This window comes from Cygnus olor, chromosome 8, assembly GCF_009769625.2.
Source record: "Cygnus olor isolate bCygOlo1 chromosome 8, bCygOlo1.pri.v2, whole genome shotgun sequence".
Lineage (NCBI taxonomy): Eukaryota > Metazoa > Chordata > Aves > Anseriformes > Anatidae > Cygnus > Cygnus olor.
The window spans coordinates 20,697,826-20,714,626 of record NC_049176.1 but is presented as its reverse complement, the minus strand read 5'-3'; the positions used below and the strand labels follow the sequence as shown (position 1 = coordinate 20,714,626).

At 37.0% G+C, this 16,801-nt stretch overlaps 1 protein-coding gene across 2 annotated transcripts in view; it reads left to right on the top strand.

Moving 5' to 3' along the window:
* Nucleotides 1–16,801, top strand: part of AK5 (adenylate kinase 5) — a 94,931-nt gene that overhangs the window by 15,757 nt on the left and 62,373 nt on the right. For both annotated transcript variants that reach the window (XM_040566097.1, XM_040566098.1), the window contains exon 6: nt 4,882–5,073. In XM_040566097.1, coding sequence (XP_040422031.1) covers nt 4,882–5,073 — 192 coding nt within the window. The remainder of the gene's footprint in view (nt 1–4,881; nt 5,074–16,801) is intronic.

Below are 16,801 nucleotides of genomic sequence, written 5' to 3'. Positions count from 1 at the left end.
AATATTCATAAATGCACTACATGTACAAAGAATAACTAGTTCATCTCAGCTGTGATTCAAGTTTACTTTTTAACTCCCAGATATATTCCTTATGGAAATTACTGTGTAAAATAATTGTGCTGAAGTAAAACAGGCTGCGTAGAAGGGACAGTATAGGATGTTGGGAAGAGCCGACTTCTCCTCTCACAGCATCAGGAAAGTAGCACTATTCCTCCAAGTCTGATACCTAAACCTCCAAGCAGAAATGATGGCTGCTCAGTCCTCTCAAAAGCTTGACATAGGTGTTTGTGGCCAACACACCTATGGCAGTCCAACTGTCAAGCTCATGCTCAGCAAAGAGCTTCTCAGAGAAAATCTGCTTTGTCACTGGTCAAGAACGTGAGCTCCAGAACAACTAATGAAAGGAATGAAACCCTTCTGTTAATTGCCTGAAGGGGAAAGAATCTGTCCTTTGCAATAGGCTTTTGTTCCAGTAAAGATGTTTTTTCCACATCATCATCTATACGTCTTCTTCATTTCAGTCTTTCTTCAATTTCTATCTCCCTTCCTCCAAATTTCCACTCTGTTGTCCCAGGCTGATAAGCCTCACAGGTATAGTCTGTGATAATGGATATATGTACCCAGTCATCTGTACGACGGGTAGGAGTGTACCATAACAGCAGGCTGCATTGCTGTGTTTCCTTTCATTCATTCTCTTTGGCCCTGTGAGCTTTAAATTGCTTTTTTAAAGTCAAGCCTGAACAGGAAGCCTTGTAGAATGGTCTTATCATTGTCTGTTTTACCTCCTGGTAGCTAAAACACTCTCTTGGGGAAAGCAAGCAATGGTTCAAATTTCTGCTGGGTAAAATCGCATGTTTACTATTTTTCTGGGTAAAGGTTCTTCCCTACTAGCCAAATGAGTGCTCATCCATTGTTGGTCCTTACCTCTCAGGAAGGGACCTAATATTCTGTATTCAGAAAGGATTAAGATGCCTGCTGAGCAGTTCTGAACCTGGGATCTACTTAAACCTTTCTTTGTAGCACTAACATTAGTATTTACAGCAAGGGATTCCTCTTGGTTAGCTTTCTTACACAGGGGAAATACTGCATTAGTCCTTCCTAAAGGCATCTGACTCTTAATCAATTACTAGAGGGCCTAATCACCTAGTCTGGGCAATTTGCTGCGAGCTTATTGTCAGGCAGTGTGAGTATGGTTCAAAAGCACTTACCACAAAAAATCCTATTTTCAGGATTCATTCTTTGACAATACAATACACGATTTTGGTCTTATAAAACAAGAAAAAAAAATAAACTATTAAAACAGTATAGTAACCCAGCAGAGATGGAATTATAAAAATCAAATCAGTAATTACAAGGGAGAGCGCCCTTACAATGGACATAAACTAACTCGCTGGTAACCTTTACCAATTGGAATAAAATGCACTGTTGAATTAATGATGATTGTTCGTGAACTGTCAGTTAAGTTTTCTCATGAGTATCTAATGGAACATACCAGGAATTAAGAAACAAAGCATGTTCATCTTTTGCCTAATGAGGAATAACGACAGAGAGCGTAATCATCTAATTTATAGCAAACAACCACTCTACTCTCAGTAACAAGAGGAGATGTAGAACATATCCCCAGAGAGACAAGCATCTTTCTACTTACACTGCTTTACATCAGTAACACCACTTGAATGGACTTGAGCACTGACTTGAATGGAATTACTCTTTGTACTGCTTTAGGAAGGAGATTTAGACCCACAGATAGTAAGTTTTACTTACTAGTAAATACTATTCTAAAAGAATGAGAGGACTGAACATTTCCTACCCACCAGCGTTATTTTAAGTTGATGCCATGTTTTTTGTCTCAGTTAAATTTCAGAAAGTTGTGAAAAACCAGAAACCTACCTGTTCCCATAGGCCAAGATTTTCCCTTCTGCCAAATCCCAATTAGTAAGTGGTTAAATTTGGTTCCCTTGGATGTGAATAAGACCCCCTACCTTCAACATAACAGAAGCGTGTTAAGAAAAATCAGCATGAAGGAATCCAGTTCTATCGGCGCTGGTTCCATACACAGAGAACCATTTCTATAAGCCGAGTCTAAGAAAAAAGCAGTTCCTAGTCATTAAAATCAACAACAGTTAATTCTGAGTTTAAAAAAATAAAATAAAATCTTGTTTTCAGATAAGTCATAAAAAATCATTTCCATTGCCAGAAAAAAAGCAACTTGTACTCATATTTACATAGCTAGCTAGCTATATCAGCACAGAAGTAACCTCAGACATGCATGCATTCACACAGGGCTGTTACATTCCACCATATTTATAAGCATGCTTTGCAGGTGGGTGCAGTTGAGGTAAATGGAAGCAGAATGTTTCATGAAATCAGGAATGAAATATCAATAGCATTTCAAGGGTTTATCCTGAAGGTTATAAATGCATGTAGGAAAATATCATAAGTGCTATTCTATTTGTAGACCTGTGGATGTAGAAGAGATATTACCCTTTCATACATCTAAAACTAAGTAGAGATGTGTTTTTTAAATGGTTTCCAGCTACTTTCTGATGATGAAGAGTATTCTGTAGGTAGGAGAGGAGTTCATAGAGGCATCACATAATCATGAATCTCTTTTGTATTTCTACCTCAAATATGCTTGAATTACCTTTTCTTCCACTTCAGAAAACCTTTTGGACAATACTTCCTTTGAAACTAAGTTTCATGAACTACGACTTTTAAGCCGTTGTTTTCAATGGCATTTTATTTCAGTGAATGAAATGTATTTCAAATTACAAAAGCCGGTGTCAGAATAAATAGCTTTAGTTCTTGAGATTCTGATACTGTCTTTTGTTACTGTTACTAGTCAAAAAAAATAAGAACAACAATACTTAACTCCTGTAGAGACCTTTCCATTTTAAAAAGCAATAGGGAATACTTAAAAGCCTAATTAATTATTTTCTCACAGCATTTACTGTTGTACCTCGTTATCATCCTCATTTTACAATGAGAATCTTAAAGAATTGGGCCCAGGGTATGCTTTCCCTTTTTCTTAAAAAGGAACTGACTGGGGAAGCCCGCCCAGTTTGGTGGACCTAAGCAGGTGAGAAGCCCCACGCCTGGTGGGGTCACGGTGGCTTTCAGATCCTTCCCTTGCTGTGAGGCTGCACTTATTCAGCCACAGTTTCTTTAAAGAATTAAGACTGACCATGGAAAGGTGCAATCTCGTGTCTGTGTCAAAGAGAAGGAAACCTTCCATTTGCTTCCTTCTCTTTTTTCTTTAGGGCTACTTATTTAACGGCAGATTTATTTATTTTAAGTACTCTGTGTAAGGTTTGATGCTATATGAAAAGTTATGTGATATGCTAAAGCTTAGGTTCTACTCTTGAGTATGTCTGGTATGACTTCACAGACCTAAGTATGTCGTGGATGGTAGTCCGGAAGATATTTGGGAGTGAGTATTGAGAGTGGGAAGAAGGCAGCTGCAGTTTGGAGCATCTGAAGATTTCTTACTATCTTTCTTCACAACTATTGGAATCAGCAGAAATGGAAATACTAAATAAAACAATTCACTCATATAAACTACTTTTGTTCTTTGCTTTTCTAGATCCCTGATTTACAGTTACAATTTCTGAATTTTTCTAATTCATGTTAGGAAGTTCCAATCAGCTGGATATTCACGCTGTGACATGAAACACCTCGCTCAGTCCTCTGCAATGTGCATCAGTCATTCCCTTTCATGAGATTGCGTTCCATGCCTAACAGGCTTTGAATTCTTTTGTATTCTCTTGTAGCAGTGGTTAAGAACTATGTCAAAATCTGGATTTCTTTACTACTGTATGCTCTTTAAACTCCCAATGTCTGATTTCTCATTATGTTTCTACTGCTAACGAAGCAACCCTCATTTAACAGAGCTACTTTTAATAAGTCCACATTGCATGAAAGTCTAACACAAACTTACTTTCATAGTCTTTCACATGAATAATTATGTGCCTTAAAGCTATTATGTGGTAATAAGATTAACTGTCATAATTAATTCATCCCATGAAAGGACAAAATAACCCTGTCAATTAAAATAGGCTGAAAAGTGGGAGAATTATTCTGCTTTTATAAAGTTGTGGTACCTGTTTTGGATTTAAGAGAGAGAGGAGACAGCTTCTCTCCCACTGACAGTTATTAAAAAACAAACAAACAAACAACACCTTAGGTTACAAGGTTAGTTGTTTCAAAATCTAATGGAATTGAAAAATTACCAAAATTAGTATTTTGGGGTTTAGGTTGTAGTTTCTGTCCTCAGGTCTATAATCCTCTACAATGTGTATAAAACTAATTTAATTTTCTTTAAAATCTGGTTTTCTGTAATGATAAAGAGGCCACCATCCTACTTGCTAGTACTGCTTATCAGACTGTCCTTTACAGTTTGAAAATGGCCCTGCTTTTTAGCCACGTCCTACTTTCTCTATATCCTACTCTGCCAGTGCCCTACTTTGCAACCAAAGGCTAATAACCGCCACCCCAAAACTGAAAAGTTTTATTCATTTCTTTTGACTTTAGAAGAACTTTTCTGTACTTAGACTGCCAGGGGAAAAGGCCAGAGTGTTTCAGGTTGTATTCCCCCAAATGACAGAAATCCAGCTACATGGAATTATTATCTATTTTATTTTATTTTATTTATTTTCAATTTTAAATTTTTAATTTATATTATCTATTTATTTTTAATCTATTTTTAATTTGTTTTACAGATTTGTCCACCTGTGAATTCTCCCCAAACAGAAATGATAGAAAATTAATTAAGTTCTACTTTATGCAAATGTTGCATATCTGACTCTCATCTAGTAATGGCATTGCTGAGTCCTGTTGTGCTGAGCAGTCAGTCACAGAATTCTTAAATTGTTTTTTTCACAGATCTGTACCCCAGATTTGGTGGTGTTTCTGGCATGTTCCAATCAAAGGCTCAAAGAAAGGTTACTGAAGCGTGCTGAACAGCAAGGGAGACCTGATGATAACCTGAAAGCTACTCAAAGAAGACTAATGAATTTCAAGCAGAACGCCATCCCCCTGGTTAAATATTTCCAGGAAAAAGGGCTAATCATCACAGTGAGTCATTTAATATATACCTCTGAAAACTTAACTGTTGTTGTGGTTACATTTGGTTTCTTAGACCTTTTGTTTTAAGACAGGCTAGATGAGTCAAATTATGTTTTAGGTATTCATACACCATGTTTACTGGCAGCAAACTTACCTTTTGTCTGTAGTTACAAAGTGAAGATGTACTTTAGAGAATATGACATTCTTTATATTGTTCTGTACAAACCCAGAACATTTTTCAGTTGTTATACTAAAAAGATTGTGTGAGAGTCAAAGGGAGTGTGTGTGCAGGTATATATAAGTACGGACGAGCGATAATATTGACAAGGACTTAAACCATCTTCCCAACTGTCTATGTAAGTGCTTAATTGTGATGAATTCAATGAACAGTTGATAATGGCTGAATTACTGACAAGTTCTCAATTACAAACGGTGCCTGGCTGTAACAGTGTGCGGAACTTGTAACTACATATGGTACCAGAAGAGCACAGATGGCTTTTTGTTTCTTATGATAGCCTAAGTAACCAAGGTACGTTCTCTTCATGGCAAATAGGACTGATTCTATGTGCTGGACAGATTTATGCTGCACCAGAGCATCTTTAATTGCAACATCATCTAATGGTGTTGGTAGTCCTAATAATGCAATTCAACACTTTTTGGAATTTCAAAATGAAATTCCCAAGAAATAATTGTTTTCTCCAGATAGTATCCGTTCTGTTTGAGGATTTTCATTAACTCTCTTTGGAAGGATAAGAGGACCGGAGTTCTTGGAAGTTGCTTTACATTATTGAGAAAGTATGTATTTTGTGACATTTCTATAGTCTTTTTGAATGCTCTTCCTACAGAAAGCCTTCTTAGTTCTTGAGGGAAGATGTGTCTTGCAGAGAAAGTGGCTGGGGCATCTGTCTAGAATTGGAAAGGAGGCCCTGTTGTTCGCATGTCTTATTAGAGCTGCTACAGTAGTGCAGCTGTTTTTCCTTCGTTGCAAAAAGAAGGATGCAGTAGTAAAGCTGAGCCCATGGAGTTACTGGCAATTTGATGCCCAGAGGATAAGGAGATCCTTTTCTGTAGATGATAAGAATACATATGGCATACCTCATTTCCATAGGATTTAATTGCATATAGAAAATAGATTTCACAGACACGACTAGGTTGGTGGGAATAACTGAGATAAAGGAGTAGCTAGGAAAGAAGTAGTAAAAATTTATTAAGAAATGGATTAAACATGCATACTCCAGAACAAGTAAGCAATTAAAAATTCCTATAAAAGGGCATTTTTAAAAACACATGACCTTGAAACAGGGGAAACATATGCTAAGTCCACATATAAAGCTACACACTACTACAGCAAGTTGTAAACTTTAACATTAAAAAAACTTATTTTCTCATCAGTCGTCATTTGTTCTTTCACTTAGTTGTCAATTTATAGACTAGCATTATCTATTGAGTTTTGACATTCCTCTGACAACAGTTTGTTAACAGGTTCATTTTGTTGGAAATTATTTTGTCCAATGGGAAATCTAAGTGTGCTTCTCCAACTTCCTGTACAATTCCTTTAATCAATGGAGATAACAGACGTTTCTTACTCTGCCTTATCTTTGCTCGCACTCAAAGATCCCCCTGCCTTCTTCACTGATGAACTTGAGCTTTCTTTTGTTTTTGAACAAAAAATAACAGTTTTTGATAGCCTTTCATCAGTGGAGAAGATAGTTTTCTCAAAGCCATAGGATCCAAGAACCACTGCAGTATTCATCACGTTTTCCTCCAGGTGGAAGTCATATATTTTCAACTTGCCTTTACTAGTACATATCTGTATAATATACATGTAATATTAACACTTCTACATACATTTGAAGCACTTGTGCACATTATTTCCCTACAGGAGGAGGAAGCAAGAAAGAAAATCACATTTATCCTGCTGATTATAATGTTGAACTTGGAAGGCACTGAAATATTATGTGGATGAGAGCAGTATAAGATCCTGAACAACATAAAACAGAATGTCACTAGCCTAATTTCTGGAGGAATTAATCCTTAAGGCAAGGTCAGGCAAGGTTGATGTTGATCAGTGGGAAAACAGAAAGATTTAATTTATTTTTTTAAGCCTCTACCTGCTCCTTATCACAGCTATTCAAAGCTCTGAATTTTAGACACTCCTACCCAGCATCACGATTCTACTCAGCAAAAAAAAAAAGAGAACAATTTAGAGAATTATAACTCTAGGACTACAATTCAAATTTTAAGCATCTAGTTAAATATGTTGTTCTCCATCAATAAAAAGCCCAAAAGAGAGAAAAGAAAAATTTACTAAAATGTGACTACATGAGATTAATGAGCAGACATCTGACGTAATCATAGTCTGCTGTTAGACACTATATGAGCAGGCAAATAAAAATCTAAATTCCTAAAGACTATGAATTTCTCTTCTCCAACAGATATTTCACACTGTATTTGACATATTTTGATTAAGTTAATAGGATTAAAAAAACACATTTGTCTTGTTTCAGATCTTTTTGCTTATGTTGCTTAGGTGTCTTTCTTTCCCTTCATCGCCCCACCCCACCCTTAGCCTTTGCTAGTGTTATACAGTATGTATCTTATATTTCTTTACTTCTTTGCTGCCTTCTACACCTTATTTTTACAGTCTGTGCATGGCATCGCTGCCCTCAGAGTCTGATCCTAGTTTCTGTTTTCAAGGAAAAAATGAGGGCACCACCTACAATACTTCTAAGAAACAGGAAGGTATAACTGTTCTTTCTGAAGAACTCCTTCTTTGGAATAATGAAGTTGTAATATCCAAGATTATGGACTGTTGTTCAAATTTAACAGATTGTAAACACCAGTATAAATAAGAAAAAGAAGTAAATATATGATATTTTCATGAACACGTAAAATCTGTGTTTGAAATTCTGTTTAGCAATGTGTCAGTAAGTCTACCATCAAAACCTGACTTTACTAAGTCAAATGCCATTTCTGAAGATAACAAGACAATAGTAATAGGTATCACAATATTGGACATGGAGTATGTAAATAGATGCATACATTGACATTTATTGAACCAGAAACTTCTTAAAAATCTTTTAACATTACATACTATCAAGACAATAGCTAAGTCACAAAATACCAGAGGAAAAAATGTTACTGTTAAATTAAATTTTAAAAGGGAGAAAATGCAATAGCCGAGATGATCTGCAAGTACTCTACTGTTTAGCAGGGGACTTCAGTTCTGAATACAGTTTAATTTATTCCTGTATCCTTCCTGCCACCTAGCAATTATTTAGATTAATATTTTAGAGTATTGTTTATTTGGTTTCAGGTGCTGACATGACAATTGGTATGTGTACACAGCCATGCCCCATAAACCAAGGCTACTACTGAGGTATGGCCATGAGTAGAGAACCCCAGAATAAAAGTGTCTGTGTCTATAAACTTCTAGACATTGATTGCCATTCCATTAAAAATACTTATGTGGTTCATACCATTCACCTATTAGAATAATTGCTAGGTACTTTGTTATGTTGGCTACAGAATTTCTAGAGATGAAAATTCCATCACTGGAAGCAGTATGGTATCATTTCACCTTCTAACACTGACTTATAAGGGTTTCCCTCTGTTTTTTTAAAAGAAGTTAATAATGAAACAAATAAATAAATACAGAGAAAAAAAAATTAAAACCCTATGGAACTAGTGTGTTTTAATGCCTTTAATGTGGTTGCTGTCCAGACAGAGAGCTACTTTGATCTCAAAAAATGTGGTGTGATACAAATAATAAAAGGTTAATGCTCCTCCCCTCCACCTCTGGCACCCCAGCCTAGACAAACTCTATCTCAGGATAAAGCTGATTTGGGATAGCTAAAGGTCTAGTCTGGTATGTTATTGCTGTCTGGTTAGAACTTGCTTTTAAAGAAAATTACTATTACAAGAGTTTCTTAAGAATCAATTGAAAAAATAAGCTGAAAATGGTTTCTTTGTGTTAAAATACATTTCTCTTCTGGACTTTATATTGATGTTCATCATTATTAGACCTACTGCTATGAACTACCTTAAGAACTCTAGGGGAAGGCTCAAAAAATCACATTCTTTGACCTTTGAATAAACTGCTATAATGGAAAATTTTCCTAACTAGAAAACTTTTTCATATACACCCCAACAGACATAATTCATCCTAATGCAGGGAAGTTTAGAGAACGCAAAAATACATATGGTAAACCATAATGAACAAACCAGTCTAGCACTTCCATCTTGATATCCCTAAGTCTAAGTGACTAACAAAATCTCCCATAGAATGCAGCCTCTTTGTGTACAAGACATGGCTCTGTCCACTCAAGTGACTCAGTTAAGTTTGCAGCCCTAAGGAGGGGCTCTATTCTAGAGAGAAGGGAATTCAGAGGACAGCAGACAGAACCCCCTCGCACTCCCCCACCCCAAGATCACTTTCTTTGAACACCTGCTATGAAAAATGCCAGATGTACCCTTTTTACTGCTAATTTAGTGCATAAAATGCATGTAAAAATGATGGGTACTTACTTTTATAAAATTAGGCCAGTGGTAGCAATCAGTCATGTTGAGTAAAGTAATAACTTTGGCCATGTTGTGGTCACTGCCATTGTGATTTTATCAGCGGAAAAAAGGAAGACAGCAAGATAATGTGAAGTGTTTAGAATATGTATCTCCAAATAACCTTTATTTTAGAAACTAGTGATCTGTATCAAAGCAAAGCTAATTGTGGGAAGATGGTAGGATAGGGGAGAAGTTGGGTAAAAAGGAAAAGCAATCCAACTTGAAGTCTCTACTTTGCCTTGTTCGGATATGCACTTTAAATCTCTGCTGTTCCCACCCCAGTGATACCCATCACCCAGCTCCTGGTTATTTTGAGAAGGATGTTTAAGTCTTTACTTTATCTGGACTTTTATCTGGTACACATATATCTGTATATATTATAATATTATTATTTATGATAATTCTGTGTAAGCATAGTACTTCAGGGTCAACCTTGTTATGTTGTGTGTGTGTGTGTTCTAAAAAAAGAAGAAAAATACAAGACTGGCTTTAGTGAGACAGAAGTGCTAAACATTAAGAGAAGGCTGTGGGCCTTATTTAAACAGTCAGGACAGGACAGCATCCAGTGGCATAAAATGCTGATTTCATCCATGTCTTCATTGTCTCACTTGTCTGTTTAGGGAATCTACCATGCCTATGAAAAACATTAAAATGACTTTCAGATTAGTCAGAGAAATGAAGAGAAACCAGAAAAAGCAGCTGAAGCTGTTTTTTTTTAAGCACAAATTTAGAAGTTAAATAGTTGCGGGTGAAGGAAATAGCTTATATAGCTGTCTGTCCTCATTAGCATCAAACAAGCCTAATGGCTGTCAACTGTCACAGAAAAAATTCCCCATGGAACAGCATTATATAAATTTTTCTCTTGATTTGTTTATAAAAAGATTTTTGCTACAGCATTGCACGCTGACATGAGCTTTAGCTACAGGCTGAGACTTACCAATACACTGATGAAAGTATCAGTCATAATCCGTTTCTAAAGTCTCTGTGCTATCATATATCTGTACAACGTGAGGTTTTGGTTTGGTCTTTTCTGTTGTTTTGCTTATTTCTTTCTTTAGCTCTGAATGCTGAGTTCAAAGGACTTTCAATTACGCATTCCCCTTTAATTGCCCCTCTTCTCTCTGAGAAAAGTGGGTCCTGCAGTCCTGCCAGCAACTCTCAGGGTCAATCCAGATCTTATCGATAGCAAATGGTAAGCAAAGGCATGATCTGAACCTCCACCCAGCTCTGTGAATCTTCTCCTCAGTGAAGGCACTTGCGTCTCTTTTGTCAAAAAGCAGGCTGACTCGCTGCTCTCATTTCTGTGGTAGTGGTGCTTGCTCTCATCCATGCAGTTTTGCATTAAATAATCCTTAAACAGTAAAGTAAAAATAAAATTCCCACACTCCCTTCCCTGAAATATTTCCAGGAATAGAGACTGTTAGCCACCACCTCCCCCGCATGCTCTCACTTCTCCACCAGAGGCTCAGGATCTCATTTATATGCCATTTTATATGCTATCTGATGCCTTGTATCTTGCATTTTTGGCAGTAAAGTAATACAAATTTGGCAGGGATAGTTTCACTTGAACCTAGCCTTGTCCGTATCCGAGCATAACCATTCTCCCCACAAGTCATAAATGTGAGTTTGAAGTTGCTGTGCTTTGTAGAGGACACTGAGTTGACGTGTCCCACTGATTGTCTACCAATATATTCTCAATTATCTCTCAATTGTTTTAACAATACAGCAGTCGTGAGTGCAGTCTTAGAGGAACATGTTAGATGGGCTTTCAACATGACTGCAACACTGGCTTTTCAGGGTACTTCTGGTTTCTTGGGCACAATCACCTGGGGGTGGGAAAAAGAAATCAGATAGTTCTGAGTGTTAGCAGGAGCCAAACTTCACAATGTTTAAGGAACTTTTCAAATCAAACAAAGAACACAGGCAGCTCTTTGTGGGACCCTTGAGATCATAGGTTTTATTTGTAATTTGGGAGTTTTCTGGTGTTTTGCTGCATAGTTCCCAAATCTTTATCTGGCTCCATGAATGCATATGCTTCTATATTCCCAAGAAACATTTATATGCAGGGAAAATGAGATGTGGGACGGAAAGAATTACAATCACTTTCATTTTTATTTTTTTGCTGATTCAGAGCAATGAAACAGAAGTTGAAGTTTGGAACAGGTAATCAGATCTCAGCATACACAGACAGTCACCTAGCTGTCATTGCAAATTAAGGGTCTGTGTGTTTCTCCTATGTCTGGTAGCTCTTTTGCAGAAAAACCAGGACACAAGCGCAAGCCTCTCTCCGTAACCGTTTTCCGTGGAACTGCTGAACTAGAGCATGATTACGCATGCTGTCATCACTGCTGGGTTTTACATTTTGTCTCAGCACTCTTCAAGTATTACTACTTTGTGAGATATTTGAAGAACATACCAAAGAACATATATAAATGAAATGTACGTACAAATGTGCCTAAACAAACCATTTATAAACATATGCACTTTCTGTATGGGAGAAACGAGTCATTTGTGCATATGTGGAAGCATGTGCACCATATACACTTCCGAAGCTTCAAAATATTTTCAGCCTCTGATTACATGATTTATGTCAGCAAGTTCAGTATACCAGAAACACTAATGTCTGCCAGAGAATGACCAAGCTTGGAAACTTGCCATCTGTGTATGCTCAAGTGTGCAGAAAAACCTGGAGGGTGGAAATTCTTTGCTGAGGGGCACAGCATTGGTGCAGCACTCTGTTCTTTTCTAACTTTGGAAGCATAATGATTTAAATAAATACACGCTTTCTGAAATCTTGCCCTGCACCCTGTGACCCCTGGTAGCTTCAGTGAAGTAGACTTTGAAAAAAAGAAATAAACTTTGAAAAGTCTGTCTCCAGAGTTAGCTGTGGTCCAGACTGATTTAGGAACACAAAACAGAGAGAGGGAATGCTTTTTTTTGACAGCCACGCTGCCCCAGATTTTATCCATTTCTGGCACTGTGAAAGCTGATACGTTTAAAATTAACTGGGTTGTTTTTACAGATGTAAAACTAAATCTAAGTAATTAAGCCAAGTTATCATGCAGAGAAATGAACTGTAAGAGATATTTAAAATATCATGCTCTATATATTCTTCAAGTCATTTTAAACCGTTCATCTTAAGGTAATTAAACTGTGTCCTTTGGGTGAATATTTGCTTCTAATTTCCTGTTTGTAGTTAAAATGAAGCTTAAAGAAGATCAATTTTTCATATTTAGAGGAGCCTCATATTAAGAAATCAGCTTGGAAAAAGTACTTCGTCTCTGGGAAGTCCTTTTGCATTGGATCAGGAATACCTGGCATCCGTGAGCAAATTTTCCTATATTAAAATGCATCTAATTTTGTGATGGTCCTGCAGAAGATCCAAAGCTCCATTTCAGCCACGCTTTTCTGTAAATGTTAAAATACCACTTTATTACCAAAAGTTCAATTAGTGATTTTGAGCTCCGATTACCACTGGTGGATCTTCCCTGTGAAAAATTTATATTCAACGAATTCCCAATTTTATGGCAAAACCCTTTTGCTGACATTTGATTGATGAAAGAATTTTGGATATCAGCTTAGGAGAGTTGCTACACCTACAGAGTCCTCTCCCTAACAAGCTCTCACTCTCACAGTCCTGTTATAATGTAACTGCATTAGCTGGCTTGAGCCCTACAATTCTGGTGTTTAACTTCTTTATTTCCTGAATCATAAGTTGGTAGCATTAGCTTCTGTGAAATATTTTTATTTATTTATGCACTAAGCAACTATTTGTTCTGATATCAACCATAGTCAGTTTGGATTCAAATGGGTGAAATGAAACTGAGTTGACAGATAATATCATCCTATGATTGTTCCAGCATCTGCTCATGTTCCTCCTTTCCTGTAGATTCACTACATGAAAAAGAGAGGAGACGTGAAAGATTTCCCTTTCTTATCTTCCATACATCATAAAGATAAACTTATTAATAGTTGTGAATGCTCAGGTACTGTAATGATGGCAGCCATTGAGGTATCAAAATGGAGGAGAAGCTCAGACTATCAACAGAAAGTCTGATACAGTTATTTTCTGGACCACTGTGCCATTTTTCTCTAGCATTCTGGAGTCTTATTTCAGCATTTAGGTTCAGCAAAAGACATGGTTAGATGCAGCTGCAGTGATGGTGAAGAACTGAGAAAGCTGAAAAGCTACTCCTCTATTATCTGAATCAGGGAACACAACACACTAGGCAGGACTAGTGTCAGAACTGTAGCCTTCCCCTAATACATCTTCCCCTGTGCAGAAGATTCTTTTGAATGCTTCCTCTTTCAAGGATTTTTTTTTATTTTTTTTTCTAATGCGACTAAGGAACAACTACCAAACAGTACATTCAAGAACTGTTTGAAATACTTCAGAATTAGGAAACACTGCTATTGCGTTAACTCAGCACTTCATTGAAGTAACATATCCCGCTTCCTAAATTCACTGATACCTACATCAGGTAACCACCAATACGGCTGTTTTGCTCCTGGTAACTGCAGTTACATCATTTAAAGTTAGCACCTACATCTCTGCACAGCATTGCCTTGTGTCACATAGACATTAGCTAAATTTCTTGGCAAAGAATCTCTTGTGAGTACTACAACTAAGCATATGTTTCCTTTATACTCCAGCACAATTATCATCCTTCCTATTCCCTGAGTTAGCATTTGTACCATCCCATGTGAACATGACTGAAATTTGTTTCTTTAATGGCCAGTGAATAGAACTATCTGTTCACTTTGTTGTCACCATGCCAAATTCTGCAATTCAGTAGTGTACTTAAATAATAAAATGGGAAGACAAACCTCACAAAACATCACTGGAGCACTGCAATCACAGTTATCATTGTAATATTTTGTGAAGGAAGAACCGTTGTTTCCATTCGTGATGGTTAATCTCTTCTTGCACCAATAACTCAACAACACGGTCATTCATGCCAGCCATGACGTAGCAAATAGAGATCTGAATGTGTAAAATGTGGCATCTTTTCACCGTAACCTGTTATGATCGGTCTGTTATATATCAAGAATTTTTCATACATATATTAGCCCTTGATCCATTTTGTTAAAAATATTTTTTAGGCAGATCTTAACATATTTTCTTTATGTCCTCCACTGGATTTCTCCTCCCGCTTTTGACCACAATGTCAAACGAGCACTGTAAAATTCTCAGCCCTACTTAACGTCTCAGGTCTTCTCCTGCATTCTACCATCCATTGTGTTTTGGTAATAATACACTTTTTGTAATGCCTATGTCATCTCCCTCCCCTACCACTGCAAGATGACAATTAGGCAATTTAAAAATACTCTTTTCACTAGTTTCCTGCTGTGTCCCGCCTTCCGTGCTCCTTTGGTCTTCTCTACTTGAAAAGAACAGACTTGCGTATAAGTGCAGAGTCCTGACAGAGAGGGATCTCAGAATGTGGGCAATACAGGTTTTTATTCAAGTTGCTTATTAAATTTATCACTCTATAACACTGAAAAAAGTTTCAGTAATACTTTTTGTATTCCAAGTCTTATCCCACAAATTTTGCTATATAGATTCTACCTATTTCACTTATACCCAGAACAGCTCATTTCTGTGTTTGTGTTTTGTTTTGTTTAGAACATTATCACAGTTCTCTGCTCTCCTTCAGGCTACATCTGCTGTAGTGGCTATTAAAGGTTTTGTGGGTACTTCAGCTTCCATCTCTGACCCTGTTCGTGGGGTACAAGACACATATGAGTTCCATTCCTGTACTGTGAACAGAATCTTTTCTTCATCTATGTAATTCGTGTTCTCTCATATCTCTTGTACTTTAGAAAGAGGGCCAGGAGCTGTGTGAATTCTGAAATCAGTTTGGTTTTGGTTCTGAGAACTGTTCGTTATACCCTTGAACTACAGGCAGGAGACCACCCCTTAGAAAATCCCTACATTTAATACAGAATAACTTAAACAGATCTGGATATTCTCTCACAGTTTAGGTTAGGACTTGGTAACAGAAACCATGTCAGTATTTCTTGGAAAGATGTCTCTACTCAAACCCTTAGCTTTACAATTAGCTGCGATAGAAATAACTTCCAAGGGAATTTGATAGCTTCTTGTTAAGGATGCACAACAGTTTGTTATAACCCCATTCTGATAACATATTTTGCAAATATTAATTATTATTTGAGTTACAAGCAAATTATGCTTGCTCTTTCTACAATGAGCAAAGTTCAAGCAAAATTATCAAATTCCTTTTTTTTCCCCATGAATTGCACAAGCATGGTGAACTTTGCTGATATAAAAAAACAATAAAAATAAATGTGCCCTAGAAAAAGATTTACTAGAAAATGACAAATATTTGAGGCTTGAAACTAGACCTAAATCTAATCTTCATCTAGTGCATGATTTGGCTTGAGGATAAAAAAGGACAAATAAAGAAGCCTTAAGTAGGGATAGAAGCTTGCAATAACAAGTTTTTCACTGGAATAAGGATGGGACATAAGTATGTAGAGAGTCACTCTCTACCTCAGTGATTATTTATGATTTATATATTTACAAAAGCGATGTAGCTCTGAGAGGAGAGTATGCAGGAAACCTGCAAAATAAATCATAGGCAAGTGTCCAAGATCCTCACTATATGAGGCAAAAGAGTGCTTGAGTTCACATCAGTCAATCTGTTAAAAATTAGCTGGTGTGAAAAATCAATTACTTGCACAGCCAATGTATATAAAGGGGCTCTCCGTACAATCTTGCTTTCCACACTGGAAGAAGGGGGATTTTGACAACATCCCAAGACCCAGAGGAGGGCTATTAATGGAAGTGGGAATGAGTTTGTTCAGTGTAGACTGGGAACACAGACTTTCCTTTGACAGGGGATTTGTAATTAGTCAGTCCCTCTACCCCCGGTGTAATTTTAATACAGGGTAAGCTCTACAAATAATTACAATCTGCCTCTAAGTGCTTTATCCTCTTTTACAGTATAGACTAGTCTCAGCACCACTGGAATCAGATGAGAGCCTTCTGGAAGCTAGAACAGTGACTTTCAAAAATAACTGGGAGCTAGATCGCTACAGCCCAAGCTAAAAAAAAACTTGTACACTTTCCTCCGTGGCAGTAATGATCATATGGGATGCAGTCACCAATTTGTCCCTGCAGCAATGCCTTCCCAAAGCACTTGAACACCTACGT